The following is an 18,864-nucleotide window of genomic DNA, read 5'->3' on the forward strand; positions in this document are numbered from 1 at the left end:
ATAATTTCAGTCAGAAAATAAGGAGCTGAATCACTTAGCATTTAAAAACTTTGCTATACAATATTTAAAACACACATGCATATAATAAAAAAGAAAACAGTATAATAAATCCCTTATGTATTCATTACCCAGCTTCATCAAAAAAAAGGAACATATCACATTCACTTCATCTCTACCCTCACCTACTATTTTCTCTTAATTACTATTTTGAAGCAAGTCTCAGACATCGTATTACTTCACTAATAAATACTTGAGATGTACCCCTAAATAGATATTTTAAAAAGACCATATTTACAACATTATCATACCTAAAATATTAAAAGCAAAATGCTTTTTTAAAAAAGATTTTATTTATTTATTTGAGAGAGACAGACAGAGAGAGAGAGAGAGAAGCAGGCTTCCCAGTGTGCAGGGTGCCTGATGTGGGGCTCGATCCCAAGACCTTGGGATTACGACCTGAGCTGAAGGCAGACACTTAACCGGTAGGCCACCCAGGCTCCCCTAAAAGTAAAATTTTTTAAAAAAGATTTTATTTATTTATTTGACAGAGAGACAGACAGAAAGACAGTGAGAGACAGAATACAAGCAGGGAGAGTAGAAAAGGGAGAAGCAGGCTTCCCGCTGTGCTGGGAGCCCGATGAGGGGGTTGATCCAAGGACCTTGGGATCTTGACCAGAGCTGAAGACAGACACTTAACCGATGGGGCCACCCAGGCTCCTCGAAAAGTAAATTTTTTTTTTTTAAGATTTTATTTATTTGACAGAGACAGTGAGAGAAAATACAAGCAGCAGGGAGAGTGGGAAAGGGAAAAGAAGGCTTCCCGCTGAGCAGGACGCCTGATGTGGGGCTGGATCCCAGGACCATGGGATCATGACCGGAGCTGAAGGCAAAAGCTTAATAACTGAGCCACCCCAGGAACCCCAAGGAACCCCCAATACTAGTCAGTATTCAAATTCCCTGTTTTGGTTTTTAAAAATAGTTTGTTTGAAACTAACCAAGTTCCACTAGTTATATTTGGTTGTTAGGTCTCTAAACATCTCTTCTAATGCCTAGTTTCATTCTCCCTCTCTTAATTTTTTTTTCCCGTTTGAAATTATTTCATTTGCCTATAGGCTGGATCTGACTGATGGCATCAGCACACTGTCCTTTAACATGTTCCCTTGGCTTCAAATTTCTTATGACTAGGTATTTATATTTAGAGGACTAACAATTTGGGGGGGCAATACGTCACAAGTGACGTCATGTCCTCCCATTGGGTTACATTAGGATACTAAAATTTCTGACTGTCTCCCATTTTGCAATATTAACATAAGATACATCGATAGGTTCAGATGCTGTCAATAATTACTGATCTAGATATATTAATTATTTCATTAATGGTTGCAAAGTTCACCCAAGTTTTAACTTCTAGACTTAAGTAGTAGTTCTGTCAATAATATAACCTCTACCTTCGTATTTATGTTCACAGAAATACAATACTGTTTTACTCACTATTTTCAAATAAGTTTTTACTGGGAAGTATTTTACTAATGCCACGGAGAAAAGAGATACAGATCTGTTCTCTGTCCTTCCTAAGTACCTAAGTTCTTGTATCATGGTTGATAATTTCACTTGAATTTTCTCTGTGACTCAAATAGCCCCATTACTGATATTGTAACTAAAGGTGGAGGTAGATCAACCTTTAATTGACTTGCTCTGAAGCAGGAATGACACATCACAGGATGCTAGAATAACTGGCTGTTACTTGTTCTTTTCCAATTAAAAAAAAAAAGCTAAAAGAAACACACACATATACCCTAAAGACATTCCTCCTTGGATTATAAGAATCTATTAATGCAAACCAAAAGTTACATCTAAACTATGTGACAGTGGATAAAATGTATAATTATTTAACATAAAATTTTTTTGGCTGTGAAATCTGTAGCCTACACACTTTTTTCCTCTTCAGTTTTAGAGTGTTTTCCCCCCTATTTAATAGTGGAGTAACATGAAAGGAGAATAGACAAAGCCATGCAACAAATAGATTAGACTGATTTGTTATTAAATAGATTGTGAAGCCTCCGGGAGGAAAACCATAATAACAATTCAGTCACTACAAAGTCTGGCAAACTTGTCGGCTGCCTCCCCTCCCTATCCTGGCAGACATGCCATGTTCAGTTTTAGGACAAGCTGATTAACTGCTGAAATGCACTGAAATGGATGGCACTCACTTTTAGGCAGCTAATCACATTTTCTATTTCCTTTTCCTACACTGGTTTAGACCTAGATATAGTAGTTCTCAGAAGGGTTAAAGAAACATCTCATTACTTTCATCAGCCTTTCTACTCCATGGTCCTTAAACTGCCAGATGGTAATGAGAATGTGAACTTAATACTAACCTCCTTTCATTTCATCATGGAGATTAAAGTGATTAGATGAAGAAATGGTAAACTTTTCTCCCTAAAATAATGAAACTTAGAAAGTACATTAATGGGAATATGTTTTTCAAGATTGTTTTCTAGAATCTTTAAATTACTATCTACATGACTTCTTTTAATATGTTTGTGATCGACCAAGAATATAAATGGTAATCACAGCAGTTTCCATCAGGGAGAGACAAAATAGTAGTAGTAGAGATGGAGCTGGTGGCTAGGGGTTTTACAATTGTCTTTTGTATGCTGCACACCATTTTATATAGGCTGTGTCTATTTGAAGTGGCAGAGTAGATGCGAGAGGGATTCTTAGTCTTCTTTCTTCCTTTTTTTTTTTTTGTTTTTTAAGATTTTATTTATTTACCTGACACAGAGAGAGGGAACACAAAGCAGGGAGAGTAGGAGTGGGAAAAGCAGGCTCTCCGCTGAGCAGGGAGCCTGATGTGGGACTCGATCCCAGAACCCTGGGATCATGACCTGAGCTGAAGGGAGATGCTTAATGACTGAAACACCCAGATGCCCCTTAAGCCTTCTTAAACCATTTATTGACAACCCTGTGGAAAAAACGATAAAATAACACTATCTTAAGAGGACAACACCATCTTAATAATAAATTCAGGTGTACAGTAATAATTAAAACCAAAGCAAACTAAAACACAAAACACCAAAAAGGAAACACTGTTGAAAAGTTAAGAAGATAAAGGGTATAAAACATCTATTAGTACAGGTGTCTGTTATGGAATAGGTGCTCGATGGCTATTGTTCTCTTCCTCATACTATAAAGTATTTTAACCCGAGGGTATGAGAATGAAAGACACCCAGGCAGAGCCTCCTGGGATAGAGCTAAGACAATGTAATCTGGTCAACATGGAGCTCTTCACAAAATTAAAAATGAAAAAAATAAGCATATACTTAACATTGTTACTAAGCACGTTTGTCATATTGTTAGTTATATAAAATGGTCCCTTCTACTAGACTGGAAATTTCCAGGCTTTTTTTTTTTTTCCAGTTTACGTTTGTTTATTGTTGTAACGTCTTGTTTTGAACATCAAACACTGCACCAAAATATGAGCCATTTATCTTAGGATAACTGTCTTTGCCATGACTGAGAGTACTGTACTGATGTTTATAATTAATTTCTGACAACGTAAAACTTATTAGTGGCATTGCTAATAATCAAATACTTCATCAGAGTCTAAATGTAATAATTAAATTAAAACAACAAAGTTTCCCCCTCCCTCTCTTACGTTCAAAACAAACCAAAAAAGTAGTTTTCACCTGGAGAGAGCACTTAAACAAAAACTCAATTTTTAACTGGTTTCATTAAACACAGCATATTCTCAAACGGGAAAACAAGACTTCCCAGAGTAAACAGGATACTTAAAGATGCTAAAATTCCCTGGAAGAGTTTGTTTTCACGAACTAGCAAAAGGAGAAAGCATTTACTTTGTATTTCTGTAATAAAGTAAAGGTATATACATATTTCCTGAGTGAGTTTAGAGAAGACATCATAAATATTTTCAAAAAGTATGTAAGTAAATGCAAAATCCTGAAAGGATATCTAGAAATGGAAAGTAATGTTAGTATCATCTGGTTGGGATCTTACCTTCCCTCAACTGCAGATGTAGATAATTAGGTCTCCATTATTATATATCATATAGAGATTGTATCTCCTATGTACTTGTATTGATACTAAAGGACTTGTATTCTAAAAATGGATTAATACAGTGTACTTTTAGTGCTATGATATACTAAGACCTGTACTATTTTAACATATACATCCCAGAGTTTTTTCAGTGCAAAAAAACTAATGACAGAACCAAAGATCATAAGTCAAATTACTCATTAAAAAAGCGGGCAATGGGGGGCGCCTGGGTGGCTCAGTGGGTTAAGCTACTGCCTTCGGCTCAGGTCATGATCTCAGGGTCCTGGGATCGAGTCCCGCGTCAGGCTCTCTGCTCAGCAGGGAGCCTGCTTCCCTCTCTCTCTCTGCCTGCCTCTCTGCCTACTTGTGATCTCTCTCTGTCAAATAAATAAATAAAATCTTAAAAAAAAAAAAAAAAAAGCGGGCAAGGGGTACCTGAGTAGCTCAGTGGGTTAAATAAAGCCTCTGCCTTCGGCTCAGGTCATATCCCAGGGTCCTGGGATCAAGCCCCATATCAGGCTCTCTGCTCAGCAGGGAGCTTGCTTCCCCTTTTCTCTCTCTCTCTGCCTACCTCTTTACCTACTTGTGATATCTGTCAAACAAATAAAAAATCTTTAAAAAAATTTTTTGTTTGGAGCACCTGGGTGGCTCAGTGGGTTAAAGCCTCTGCCTTCGGCTCAGGTTGTGATCCCAGGGTTCTGGGATCAAGCCCCGAGTCGGGCTCTCTGCTCAGCGGGAAGCCTGCTTCCCTTCCTCTCTCTGCTTGCCTCTCTGCCTACTTGTGATCTCTGTCTGTTAAATAAATAAATAAAATCTTAAAAAACAAAACAAAACAAAAAACCGGCAGGCAAAGAGGAGAGCCTGGGTAGCTCAGTAGGTTAAACGTCTAACTCTTTATTTTGGTCCAGTCGTGATCTCAGAGTTCTGGGATTGAGCCCCCCACTGAACTGCATGCACAATATGAAGTTTGCTTGTCCCTCTTCCTCTGCTCTTCTCTCTGCTCCCTCTCTCTCTCAAACAAATAAATAACATCTTTTTTAAAAAAAAAAAAAAAGAAAGAAAAGTGGGCAAAGAATATGAATAGAAGAGGAAACTCAAAAGGATCATAAAGACAAGAAAATACTCAATCCCATTAGTAATCAAGAAAATACAGAGTAAAATGAGATAACATTAGATTGGTAAAACTTAAAAGAGCCTGCCTAATCTTAAATGTTGGCAAAAAAAAAAAAAAAAAGAGAGAGAGAGAAACAAAGACAAAGAGAAGAGACAGACAGACAGACAGACACACACACACACCCTGGAACTTTAACACATACTGCTTGAGAAGGTACAACTGTTGAGATACTAACTGTTCAGAAAGCTATTAAGAAAAACTGGTATGGTACATTTATTACAACCCAAGTAGTCTAGTTATCATGATGCATTTTCCATGATCTTACAGGTGTAAACTAAGAGATAGGTTCAAAAATGTTCAGTGCTACATATTTACAGTATTAAAAAGTAGAAGGAAAATGTTCTTCAACAAGGAAATGGCCAAAATTTGATCATTGTATGAAATATCTATGTAACAGCAGTTAAAAACATAAACTAGCTCTACACACATCAACATGGAAAGATTAGAAATACTGAGTAGAAAAATACTTAATGCACAATGGTAAACACTACACTATATGGTGTAGGCTAAAAAAGAAGAAACACAAAGTATTGGCCAAGGAAGTATAATGATATAAAAGCACACAACGTAAACTGAAAGACTACATACTTGTGTTTAGCTATTGGGAAGAGAGCAACGAAGGCTTGAATTGTAAATAAATTTTAAATAAAAAGCCAATATGATGAACTGTCAACAATTTTCAGTTCTGGGATGTGAGTACTTGAGCTTTTGTTGTATTATTCTCTGTGCTTCTCAGTACTTCTAACATTTCTTAAGATAAAGATTTAAAAAATACAGATAAAACCCAGAATGACAGTAGATACAAGATACATGATTAAAGTAATTATTAATTCCTATGAAGCAAAAAAGGTAAACTTTTTTTCAGGAAGCATCTTGAAATATCCTCTGTGGCTTATTTAAATTACTTTATGATTTATCAATATAAATAGTTTAAAAAGCCTAATGACTAAGAGTGGGGGCTGGTAATATAATTCCTGTATTGACTGAATAATTTATCACTGTTACATATTTTGAGAATAGTAATTATAGAATGTGAACTATGAAAAATTACAGAAAATGAAATAGTATTATTTTAATTAAAATGGTGCTTTAAAAGAATTAAATAATGGCACAATACATATATTTTAGAAGCATAGGCCTCTGAATTTTAAGAAGTATTTTCTTCTTCATTAATTAGAAAATTAATATAGTTGGGCTGCCTCTATATTTAACCAGATACATTAAAATAGTCTTAAGATAATGTGGAACTTTGATGCAAACTATAAACTTGATTTCTTTTTGTGGTTCCTTCTAACCTTATGACCCACTTAACATTTTTAAACATTCAGTCTAAGAAAAAGGTAATTCATTTTGAAATATTTATTTACTATGATTAAAACATTTTGTTGCATAATGTTGTAGGTCCATAAAAAAGTATTACTTATGGAAACTACCTGGCTTAAAATCCACATTCTACATGGTAACATTCTTAGGTTAAAATAGGTTAGCTTAATGGAATTTTGGTTGAATTACCTTGGGCTCATACGCCCTGCAGAAGACCTAGTTTATACAAGTTTAATTCAAATCAGCAGAGATAGTTGCCACTTGGATTTGTATGTCCCAGAAGAAATTGGCTTGTGACTGGAATGGCAATGAGAAGCAGTAATTAAAATGCCTTCTGGAAGAACTGTGCTTAAGTAAACTGCTCAAGATAAATGACTTCTGTAGAGCTGCAGGTCAGCCACAGACTCATTTATGTATCTTTCAGATGTGGTATTCTTTACTGTGTTTACAATAGGAGTTACATCTTAAAAATTCAGTGTTACTAAATTTGCTCATAAGAGCAGCCATTTAATAAATATTCGCTGCACAGATCCCCCAGAGAGTTTCTGATAATTACATTCAAATATCAAATAGTTTATTCCTCATTTGGTCTGAATTAGAAACGAAATCAGAAAACTTTTATTTGTTTGACCATTAAGAGAGGCACTAGTGACCAAAGACAATACTTAGGAATGGAAATTGGTTGAGCTACACCCTGATGAATATTACTGGATTCCCAAACAGCGCTAAAGTAACTCAACACAGACAACTAGCTCAGCAGTATTGCAGAGATTTACTGTAACAGAAAGCAGAGGGGAAAGAAGGCAAGTTCTTGTGAGGGAGCAGAAGGATGGGTGGAGAGGCTCAGGAAAACTTCTATCACTTCCTGACCCCCAACTAAGTTTGCCTAAAGCAAACCCCTTTCAACACTTGAGGCTTAGTAGTATTATTTACAATAGTCAAAAAGTAGAAATAACCCTAATGTCTATTAGCTGGTGAATGAATAAAAAAATGTATATCCATACAGTGGAATAATTACTTGGAAACAAAAAAGGATGACGTACTGATACATGCTTACAGCATGGGTAAACCTTGAAAACATCATGCTCAGTGAAAGAAGCCAACTCACAAAAGGCCATATATTGCCTGATACTGTACATAGGGAAATGTCCAGTGGACAAATCCACAGAGACAGAAAGCAGATGCATAGTTTTCAGGGGCCATGGGGAGGGGAGAATGCGAAAGGGGTGCTAAAGGCTTCTTCACAGGGTCATAAAAACGCCCTAAAATGGAACAATGGTAAGGGTTGAACAAAATCTGTGAATACACTAAAAATACTGAATTGTACACTTTAAAAGTATGCATTTTATGGTATGTGAAATATATCTTAATAAAACTATTATTTAAAAAACTCGGGTTTTGCTGGTGAGAGCTCTGGAGGTCAAAGGGACAGAACTTTATCAAGCATCTTCCTGAAGTGGTACATTAAATAAGCAATAAACTGTCAAGGCACAAACATTCAATCTTTTCAAAGACTCTTCATTTTTAAAGAATGTATCATTTGAGGAGGTTTACTTTGCAGTGATTTAAAAATATTTGCTGAAGAAAAGACCTGAACCATGAAAAAGCCTTTTCTGCTACTGTCAGCCTAAAACATTTTTAGAATTTTTAATAGTATCAATGGAAGCCTGATGGGCACTAGCAGATGACCCCATAAAGTGTTAAAAAAAAAATATCTGAATGGCAGTGGGGAATCAAATCTTTTCATTAAAAAATAATAGTTCTTTTCTTAAGTGGCGATAAGAAGACTATTTGTCAAGATTGTATGACCTTTTTAAAACCATAAAGAATTCTATTTTATCAGGACTTTAAACTAACTTGAAAGGAGAGATAATCTTGGGAAGAGTGTGAAGTTATTTAATTTCAATATTGCCACCCATTTCCCCTCCTCACTCAGTTGATATGGACAGGATTTTTCTCAGTCCAGGGTAACTTCCTAACATCAGTAGTAGCCAGTCAAAGGATTGACAATGTGAAGGGACCAACTGTTTCTGAACGGGGTCATCAAAGTTCAAAACAATGTACAAAAATCAAAATGAAAACTTAAAGCTGTACTTTGATTCCCAAAGCTGAAATTAATGTTTTCTGCAATTATTAAAAGGTCCATTTTTGGGATTTTTTAAAACTTCAATATAAAAGAAAACTTACTGCTTCATCTTAATAAGTAGACAAACTATGATTTACAAGATAAAATTCATGGAACCAATTTATGTACCCTAAAGAAATAAACTTTTTCTTTCAGCTTGTCGAGAAGTAACTTTGTTTCTGGACAATGAATGGCTAGATTCCAAGTCTGCAATCAGGGATAGTTTTGAAATTCTGTACAATAAAATCTCAGAAATAGTTTCTTAAAGTCAAAGCTGGTCATATTTTCATTTATTGACTTTTCATTTCCAATTCCATTTTCTTCTTGCACAGCTTTGTTACCCAACAAGTTGAAACACTCATGTAATTTTTCTGCTTACATGAAACACGAAGCACAGGCCACACCTTGTATCCTTGAGGCTGAATCTGCCCTGGAGTATTTCCCCTGGCTAAGGCTTCCTCCCACAGTGTGCCGCCTGCCACTGGAAGGCTGTAATGATCTCTAAGCACTGCTGAATTAGCTGCCCTAGGTCACTGGTTCAGCCTCAAGCTTTTTGTCCCATTGGGAATTCCTCAGGCAAGTGGGAGCCATTAAAGTTTGGCCTGGCAGGTCAAAGTGGGACTTTAGGAACAAGACACAAGGTTAGCCAGGGGGAATGGCCTCAAACATAAAAACAAACAAACAAAAACTGAAGACAATGAAGTGTAGCAAACCTTTAAAAGTGGTTGCCTCTTTTTTGGGGTTAGTGGAAATGTTCTATGTGGTAGTGGTTATACAATGACATGCCAAAAATCTAAAAAACCATAAAACTGCAAGTTACAAAGGGTGAATTTTACTGTAAGTAAATTACACTTCAATAAGCGTGACTTGAAAATAAAATGGTTGTCTCTGAATGGTAGAATTATGGGTTTTACTCTTTATATAATACTTTTCTGAATTTTACCAGTTGTCTGAAATGACCATTATTTAACTTCACAGTAAACACACACACACACACACACACACACACACACACACACACACACAAAACCAAAACCCAAAACAGAGGAAGAATACTGCTCTAGTCACCCCTCCCTCCCTTTGCCCTCAGGAGTAGAAGTGGACAGGGGAAATATTGGGATGGGGAGGTGGGCCCCTCACTCTGGCTACTGGGACCTTTTATTGTCACTCTATCCAGTGAAATCTAACCTGGACTATTGTCAGAAAGAAACCCAGTTGATAATGCTCCAAGGAGAAAAAGAATAAATCCCATGCTCATCTAAGTTTGAATTTGAAGGCTGTTGCTTAGCACATGGGAGGCAAAAGGATGAAGGAGTAAACTTTCTTCCGAGTTAACCATGATGAGATTCTCCTGAGATGAGCTGTACAGACCTCACCTCCCATGAGGGGCATGTCGCTTGTTAAGGCACGCACACCAGGTAGCTACACAGTGACCTGGAACACAGGGCACCTCACATGGTGGCACCGACTGTTACCAGGACCGTACAGAGAGCAGTAGACAGAAGTAGTCATTATGGGATGCTGCCTGCTTGGAGGACCTGAAATTAACCCATCCATCTACATATGCTAAATATCATCTTTGATCCGAACTTCAGAGTGTCAGAACTGGCCTCCTGGGGAATTATTTCTATCCATTTATATTCCATTTAGCAGTGTAAGAAAGTGACCTATGAGCCTGATTTCGTACAGTGAGAGACTACCAACGATGCTGTCTGCCACATCATGAAGAGGTCTCTCGGTGGTGGCTTCCAGGAGAAACCACTCAAATCTCTGCCCTTGGAAAGGTAGATTTTCCTGAGCAACCTGGTTTGTTTTTATTCTACACATATTTTCAATATAATTCATTCATGTTTCTCTCTTTGGAATAGGTACTAGTCACTCAGAGCCAAAGTGGCTGTTTACTTCTAGCAAATGCATGGAATGTTAGCAACATACAGTTTTATACTATTTTAACATTGGTTTCATCTTATTTTTCTAATCATTATCTTCCATGTGCTCTAGTTTCCTCACTCCATTTTTGGGTTTTGTATTTTTAAAAGATGTTTCAAACACTTTTGGAATGAGGCAAAATATTAAATACATAGATAACCATAGTATACTCGAAACAAGGAAACAAAAGGGTTCTATTAACTGATCCCACAGCCCACTTTAAATGAAATGAATATTACATATATAAAGAACTATGCTGCAGTCAGCACAAATGGAGAAAAGTCATAACTTCCTTATTAAGTATTTCCATAGCCTACCTTCAATGAGGTGAAATAGTAAATACATAGGTAACTATAGTGCACTTGGCACAAAGCAGACAGGCTCTAACTTCTCTATTAACTAACGTCATAATTCATTTTCAGGCTTTTCAAAGTCACGATTATTTTTGGCCTAACACATCATCTTAGAATATAAGCACCATCAATTCCAGATTAAGGATCATTCTAATTGACGTTGCTTGGGTTATTAGTGCTTTTTTGTAGTAAATAAAGCAAATGAGAAATTATACCAGAAATGGGGTTTTTATTAACCTTGTTTAGAACTAGATTTCCAAAGAGGCATTAACAGAGAAACTAAGTGATTACTTTAATCATTAAGATTTTAAAATGATTTTTAATGATTTTTGTTTTTTAAGTTTGCAACAAGGCATACTGCAAATAAACTGCCAAAGGCAGTTTACTTTTTAGGACACTGTTTTAAATAAATATAAGCAGAGTCTCAGTTTCTCCGCCTAGAAAATGAGAACATCTCATGGCATGGGTTAAAAATTCATCGTTGGGGGACACCTGGGTGGCTCAGTTGGTTGAGCAGCTGCCTTCAGCTCAGGTCGTGATCCCAGCGTCCTAGGATCAAGTCCCGCATCGGGCTCCTTGCTCGGCAGGGAGCCTGCTTCTCCCTCTGCCTCTGCCTGCCATTCTGTCTGCCTGTGCTCGCTCTCCCCCGCCCCTCTCTCTGATAAATAAATAAAATCTTAAAAAAAAAAAATTCATCGTTGGTACTGCAAATGTGAGGGAACTAAACTGTTCAGTTTTAGAGTTACTCCTTTGGGAGAGGGTTCCATGGCATATCATTTAGCACAATGTAAGAATCCTTTATTAAACAGGACCTCATGCTACTGCCTCTGCCTTCTTATTCACAGGGTAAGGACAATAATAGCAAATGCTTTGAACAACAGAAAAAGTTAATAAAAATATGCTTTTCATTTCCCTTTGGGTTATTATAATATCATCTTTGGACTAGGAAACCTAAGAAAATCTCACAGATCACCTTACCAACTCTGCCACAGATCTCAATCAAACAATATGAAAGGTAACTAGTTAAAACCTGTGCTCCCTTCACTAACATTGCTTTCTAATGGGCTCCTTGCTAGTATGGAAACCTGGTGGTCAAAGAGCAAAGTAACTGTGTCAAGAGTCTTCTTGAGGTCCACCGAGAAGCACACTGAAAGAGAGAGCAGGTATGAGAAAGGGTAGACAAACCCAAAGATGCCAAGCAGATAACCTCCCAGTGAAGCACGCTTACTTGATGAGCTTAAAACATACAGGGCTTTGCTGAGGTTCATTATTCATTCAATGAGCATTTGTCTGGGAGCTGGCCTGCTGAGCACCAGGCACTGTGCTGGAGCGGTGGGGGTGGGGTGGGCCTTACCATCTCATAGGAGAATTGACAAAGGCACAAACAGCTATGAGTTCAGATGAAGAGAGATGACCTTCCCAGTGAAACTTGGGGAAGGCTGTAAGGAAGGGTTAGCATTATGTTGGGGATATCAAGAATATAGGAGAATCCAATGTGATATGTGAGTAGGACAATCAAAATGGATCATTTATGATTCTAATTCACTGAATGACAAAACCAGCCTTTCTCATAACCCTAAGATTCCACAATAAATTCCTGGCCTGCTGCCAGGTCTCTCTTCATTCTGATCTATGCACTACACTACCAGGACAACTACTTCCGAATAACAACTTTCTTTTTTCTTTCTTTTTTTGAAGATTGATTTATTTGTCAGAGAGAGAGAGAGACAGTGAGAGAGAGAACAGAAACAAGTGGGGGGAGTGGGAGAGGGAGAAGCAGGCTTTCCACCGAGTGGGGAGCTCGATGCGAGTCTTGATCCCAGGACCCCAAGACCATGACCCAAGCCGAAGGCAGACATTTAACGACTGGATCACCCAGGTGCCACCAAAAACAACTTTCAACAGGTCTCCTCTAAGACCTAATGAAGGTTACTTATCATCACCTTAGCTCCCAGCTCTCCAATCAGATGCCAGCTTTACCCTTCCAAACTCATAAACCATTAGGTTCTTTTAGGACACATCCTAGGTACCTAAACCTCTTAGTGCTCCAATACAAACAAAGTGGGGAATCCTATATTACCTCTCTGCCTGCTTTCCCTCTTTCTCTGGCCAACTCAGTTTCCCCTTCTGAAAAATCCATTTATTCACCCAAAAGTCACTGACGGAGCCCAGTGACATATCACACACCACACTAGGCACTGAGACCCAGAGACAAAAACACCAAAATCACTCAGAGTAAATACTTTAGCATGTATTTTTAGTAGTATTTTAAACAAACCCATAATATTAGCTTTCTCATCTTACTTTTGCAAATAATGCTGTAATGAACACCCTTGTATCTGTCGTACTGTGCACACCTATCAGAATTTCTCCAAGGATAGCATGTTCTTCAAGTTTTAAATCACAGGCTTCTACTAGCTGAGACTCATGACTCAAGTTTTATAATACCTGATTGTGAGCTCATCTTTAGTGATGACAGTTTCTCAGCTGGGGATTCTGAACGATGTGAAGAATCATATCTGGGCTCCAAACCCACATGTGGTACAAGGTTGGGAGTTTACCACGGGTGCAGCCCTTTGAGGGCTACAGCTTAATACAGCAATCTTAAGCACACATGTACCATCTTGAATATATATAAGGCCTCATTCTTGGGTCACTGCATGAATATTAAATATAAGATTCCAGTGCTTTTGGAGGGGAGGGGTTGACTGTCCCTAAGTCTCCTATAGAGGCAGCTCAAATGCTCCTGGGTCTAGCGTTCAGTTTCTCTCCTATTTCTAGTACCTGGGAATTTTCCTTTCTAATCTGTCATTTTCTCTAAGTACTGACTTACTTTATTGATATACCAAGTATTTCTGGGGGTTTATCAAGAATTTCAATGTTAGTTTAAGAAGCTAAATTAACCAGAATAAAGTCCTAACTGAATTTTTAAATGTTGAATTAAATTTTCTATGTATAAAGTTATGTATTTTTAAATCTATGGCTCTTTGTCTTTGGAAATATATACAATACCATATTATTGAGTTTGTGAATTGTTCTTTCTGGTGTTAAACATCCAGATGGCTTTTTAAAAATACTGAATAGAATTAAAATTAATTTTAACAACTTTAACTTCCTTGATAAATTATTTCATTGAGTAACTATAAAGCCAGAGTTAGAAATATTTGATTTACAATTTTACTCATTGCTTGTAATTTCCCTTCCTAAAAAAACCCCACAAAACTGCCTGGATAACTAAAAAATGATCACATAATTTAATATTTATGTTTTAAAAGTTTTATTAATCTTATTTGTTTACTTTATGCCTTACTAAACATACCAATACGTACAACTCTTAAGGGTCAGAGATGAAAAAAATTCATAAGAACACAACTTATCAGCCTAATATTCTTAAATCCATAGCAATAGAATTAGACAGAAAGAGGAACTATAACAGCATTCTATTCATTAAGAAGGTTTTCTTGGCTAAGAATAATAGATGGTACTGCCAAGTAGAACAATAACGACGCTAGAAATAACTAAAGAGACAAGTTACTGTTGGTACATACCTACATAGGAATAAAGAAACCAAGCTTAAAAATGTAAGCAATAGAAGTTATTTTTTGGTAGGCCTTACCAGAATATGTAATTAACAAGAAAGAAATCCACAAATAGGATAAGCAGTGATTTCACCATTTGGTGCTTATGGCAGTAATTTTTTATAATAATGATGTTTTTAAATAATTTATGAGGCATTTAAAAACAAAACAATAATTCTGATTAAACATGGCTTTTTTTCAGTAATATACTGGTTTTCAATTTATTATGTGAATACACTGAATTATTTCATCTAGTAATTATTTTGTATGGCATTTTTACAGAGTTCTAGCAAAACTCAAAGTCAACTGAAGACATTTTTAAAAGCTACTTAAATGTTATCATTTAGAAATATTACTTTGTTTAAAAAAAAATCAATACCAGGTTTTCAAAGTCAATTAGCCTTGTGAAATAATTAGTAATTACTGTGAAAAACATCCATTAACTGTGTCTACATATGAGAAATCAAACTTCTAAAAGTAGCATACAGAAACTTACCAATGCCACATAAAACACTTTAAGCACAGGACTGAAGAATAATCAATATTGCAAGAGGCTTCTCAAATTAGGATAAATTGACAGTTTTGGTGTCCAATTCAGAAAGGCAAGTTAACAGTGACAAAACTAAGAGAATCATTTGCTGCATCCAGGACAACTTAATAAGGCATGGAACTTGAAGGCATATAAAAAGATAGAGCCGTTGGCCCTGTACCTGGTGCTGGCGATACTGGGGGATTCTGCTCCAAGCCTACATCTCTCTAGCTGACTGGCAACGATCTGCCTTTCCACTTCCAGTTCTCGGGTGAGTCGTTGAAACTGAAGCTCCTGTGATTCAAGGAAATAAAAGGCATATAAGGTGCCAAGACAGATATATATGTGAATGCATGTCACAGGAAACACAGAAACATGCCCATAACATAGCACTGTATCTAGTGTGGCTTCGTGAAATTAAAAAGTTTTGGGTGGAATTGCAGGTCTAGATAACCTACCAATTTGTGCTTTTTTCAAACTGAAAGGCACTAGAATATTAAGTTTTGTTTGGGATGGGAAACACAGATATTTATTGGCTTTTCTGTCTGTTCTTCCAATTGAGGTTTGCAAACAGTGCTCTCTATTCAGTGTCAAGATCTGCAGAGTCCTTAATGTGTCTGCATCAGGGGCCCACCAACCAATGTAAGCTCTATAGCCTCAAGAGCTACTTTTTTTATCCTGTATACTATACTGAAAACATGTAAATTCTCATGATGTGAATCACTTTATCACGTTTGATACAGAGCCTTTTAATTGTTAAGGGAAAAAAATCCTTCCAAACCCCCAGAAAAAACCTTGCTATATTTATCTTCAATAGAAGCAATAAAATTTTTCTATTGTTATAAAATAACATGTTCATTGTTCATGTGTCACGGTGTGAGGGAAGGAAAAATAAAGTCTGAGCCACAATATAGAATTAAAATGGTATTTAAAAGCTGGGAAGATTGTTTAAAGAAATGATATTATTCATTCTATGCTGCATTATGAAGGCAAGTAAGTTCTATCATAGGAAAAGATGCTTTAACTTTATTAGTACTTATCTCATTGTTACCTTGACAAGTTTTTAAAAAACAGGAAGAATGCTATGCTATAAAACATCTATAGATCAAATCAGTATATCCAAAGGCTTTAAGCCACAAATAACACCTTCAATAACACCTCAAGCTCCTCTGTACCATATTGTCTCTTTACAAGTCTACTCAAGGCAAATGCCGAACTGTAAGTAGTTTATTTGGACAATGACTGCTAGTTCAAAATACCAGGTATGTGAACCCTAAACCTAGAAACTAATCAGAAATAAAACTACCTTAAAAATTGCTTATGACAATATATACATAATTTGTTTGTCATGCAAAAAATTAAAACATTTTAACTGACGTGTATTAGCTCCCTGTGGAATCAGGCAAACATGCTATTACTGACAGCACTGGCTTTGTAAATTCTTCAAACTATTCTTAGAATGATTTCTAAGATATAGTCCCTGAACTCCTTAACTTCTTTCTGATACTGAGAATACTTTTTAATGAGCCCAGCTGGTGTGGGTATATAGGGCATGGCCTGAATGAATAATACTTGGCTCAATAATGTTGTACAATATGATCAAAGTGGGACGCTTCCTATCTCTGCTTAACATTTCTTGGACCTCTGTTCTTAATAAATGTTTAGCAACGGACGACCAGATAGATAATAACTTTACAACATTCAGTATCAGGCTAAGATAATTGATTTTAAGGGCAAATAGTCTTATGCTTATCTCATATTTGAGTCTTTCTTTGCCCTTAAACAGCATCATATTTCTGTGACACACTTCCATTCTTTCAATTATTTTACTTAGCTGTTTGTTATCTACTCTTATCCCAGAAGACTGATTGCGTGTATCAAGTTGGGCCAGAAATGGACCACCTGTGAATCCAAAAATATTCTCAGAGCCATCATATTACCTTTATGTTCTGAGTTCAGCGGCTACTAGGGATGGAGGGCTGCTGAGTTTTCTTCATCTGGGGATGGCCAAAAATTACCATGGTAGGATTAAAGTATGTTTCAAATTAGAACAAAAAAAAATTTCATTCATATAAAAAAACTCCATTTCAGCACATTCCTGTCATGTTCATGGCTGTGTATGACCTTTTGAGCATCCTTTCAAGGAAATGGTTGGGAAATTTCCCACTTGAAGGCAGAAGTTGGAACTGACTGTCCCATAATTCCTTCTCTCAGAAGCAGAGATACAGTGACTTTGGCTCTGCCAACATGTCAGACTGTGACTCAGGTACTAAAACTAAGACTCTGACATCAGAAAACACGAAGCTTATTTTCTCTTTCACCTTCTTGCTGCCCTGCAACACGTGTCAGGTCAAGTTCCTATTACAGAAATCATCTCCACAAACTGCTATGTTGATGCCTGGTGGCAGCATTGGTGATTTCTTTATCTACCCAATTTTGTGCCACAGATTTAGACACTGTTTCTGGAAGTTAAATCTCAGAGCTTGTTCTCCAGCTCTTGCAACAAATGTGGGAAATCACAAATACTTGCTTATAAATGCCTTTTTCTGCACAACTAGCTATGTCAGTCTCTTTCTTGCAACTAGAAATCTTGACTGAAGCACCTATAGAAACCATTTACAGTAGTCCAGTTGCTGTACTACATGATGTACCTACATTTTTCATTTAAAAGTTAGGTAATTTCTTCAACGTTCATAGAGCCTGAGTAAAGTCTGCATTTTATCACTACTGGCCATGGACCCAGAATATTGAACATCACAAGCTCCTTTTATCAAAATCATTCTGTTTGCTCCTGCTTCTCATAAGCAGGATGTCATTAAAGCCCTGAAAGCAGAGTATCAGGAAGACATAAAGAATGAAATTTGTAAAGGTTACCTAATACCTGTGAATATTTACGAGGAAAATATATGTATGCTTTGTTGTAAAATCATTAATATCACACCTACAAAATATAAATTGAACACCCATATGGGACTCACACCAAGATGGATGAGCAGGACTCACACCAAGGTGGATGAGCAGAATTTGACAATTCTGTCTCTACCAGCTTCTTAGACTGCTTGATGAAGAAGATAGTATTACACAGTCAGACAAAAACACACCTAATCATTTCTAAAGTTAACACTCATTATAATGATTACACAGAGATACCACCTATAAATGTAAAATTTGTATTTTACCATACACTCTGGTTTATTAAACTTATATTGTAAAGGCTAATTTTTAAACCAGTATCCAAAACTAGTGCATCTGAATTATAAGGGGACCCTGAGATGACAATGAAAACAACATTAAAAGCATTTGCCAATGATTTAGCATATGACAATTTCCTCTTAAATTCTGGCACACAAGACCATAAACAAACTTAGAAAGAAAGTCAAGGCTACTAATATGCTATAAAATGGAGTGTGTTCACATGTGTTTAAAAGTTTTTTTTTTTTTTTTAAAGATTTTATTTATTTATTTGACAGACAGAGATCACAAGTAGGCAGAGAGGCAGGCAGAGAGAGAGGAGGAAGCAGGCTCCCCGCTGCGCAGAGAGCCCAATGCGGGGCTCGATCCCAGGACCCTGGGATCATGACCTGAGCCGAAGGCAGAGGCTTAACCCACTGAGCCACCCAGGCGCCCCTAAAAGTTTTTTTTTATGTTTACCTCATCTCTCTCAGGTAAATACACTGATAAACACTCTTACAGTTAGCCAAAGGACTAGGAGAAAACAGAGCTTCATTTTCATGCTTTGTATGGTGGACAGAGCTGGGCAGGAAGTCCAGGGAAGCACTTGCTGCCCCAGCTCTCGG

The 18,864-nt window shown here is 36.8% G+C and overlaps 1 protein-coding gene across 24 annotated transcripts in view; it reads right to left on the bottom strand.

Moving 5' to 3' along the window:
- Positions 1 to 18,864, bottom strand: part of PKP4 (plakophilin 4) — a 245,733-nt gene that overhangs the window by 92,323 nt on the left and 134,546 nt on the right. For 22 of the 24 annotated variants that reach the window (XM_082691357.1, XM_082691363.1, XM_082691355.1 and 19 more), the window contains one exon: positions 15,249 to 15,361. The exons of the other annotated variants lie outside the window; for them this stretch is intronic. In XM_082691357.1, the coding sequence (XP_082547483.1) occupies positions 15,249 to 15,361 (113 nt within the window). The remainder of the gene's footprint in view (positions 1 to 15,248; positions 15,362 to 18,864) is intronic. 24 annotated transcript variants of the gene reach the window in all.

This window comes from Mustela nivalis (genome assembly GCF_964662115.1).
Source record: "Mustela nivalis genome assembly, chromosome: 11".
Classification (NCBI taxonomy): domain Eukaryota; kingdom Metazoa; phylum Chordata; class Mammalia; order Carnivora; family Mustelidae; genus Mustela; species Mustela nivalis.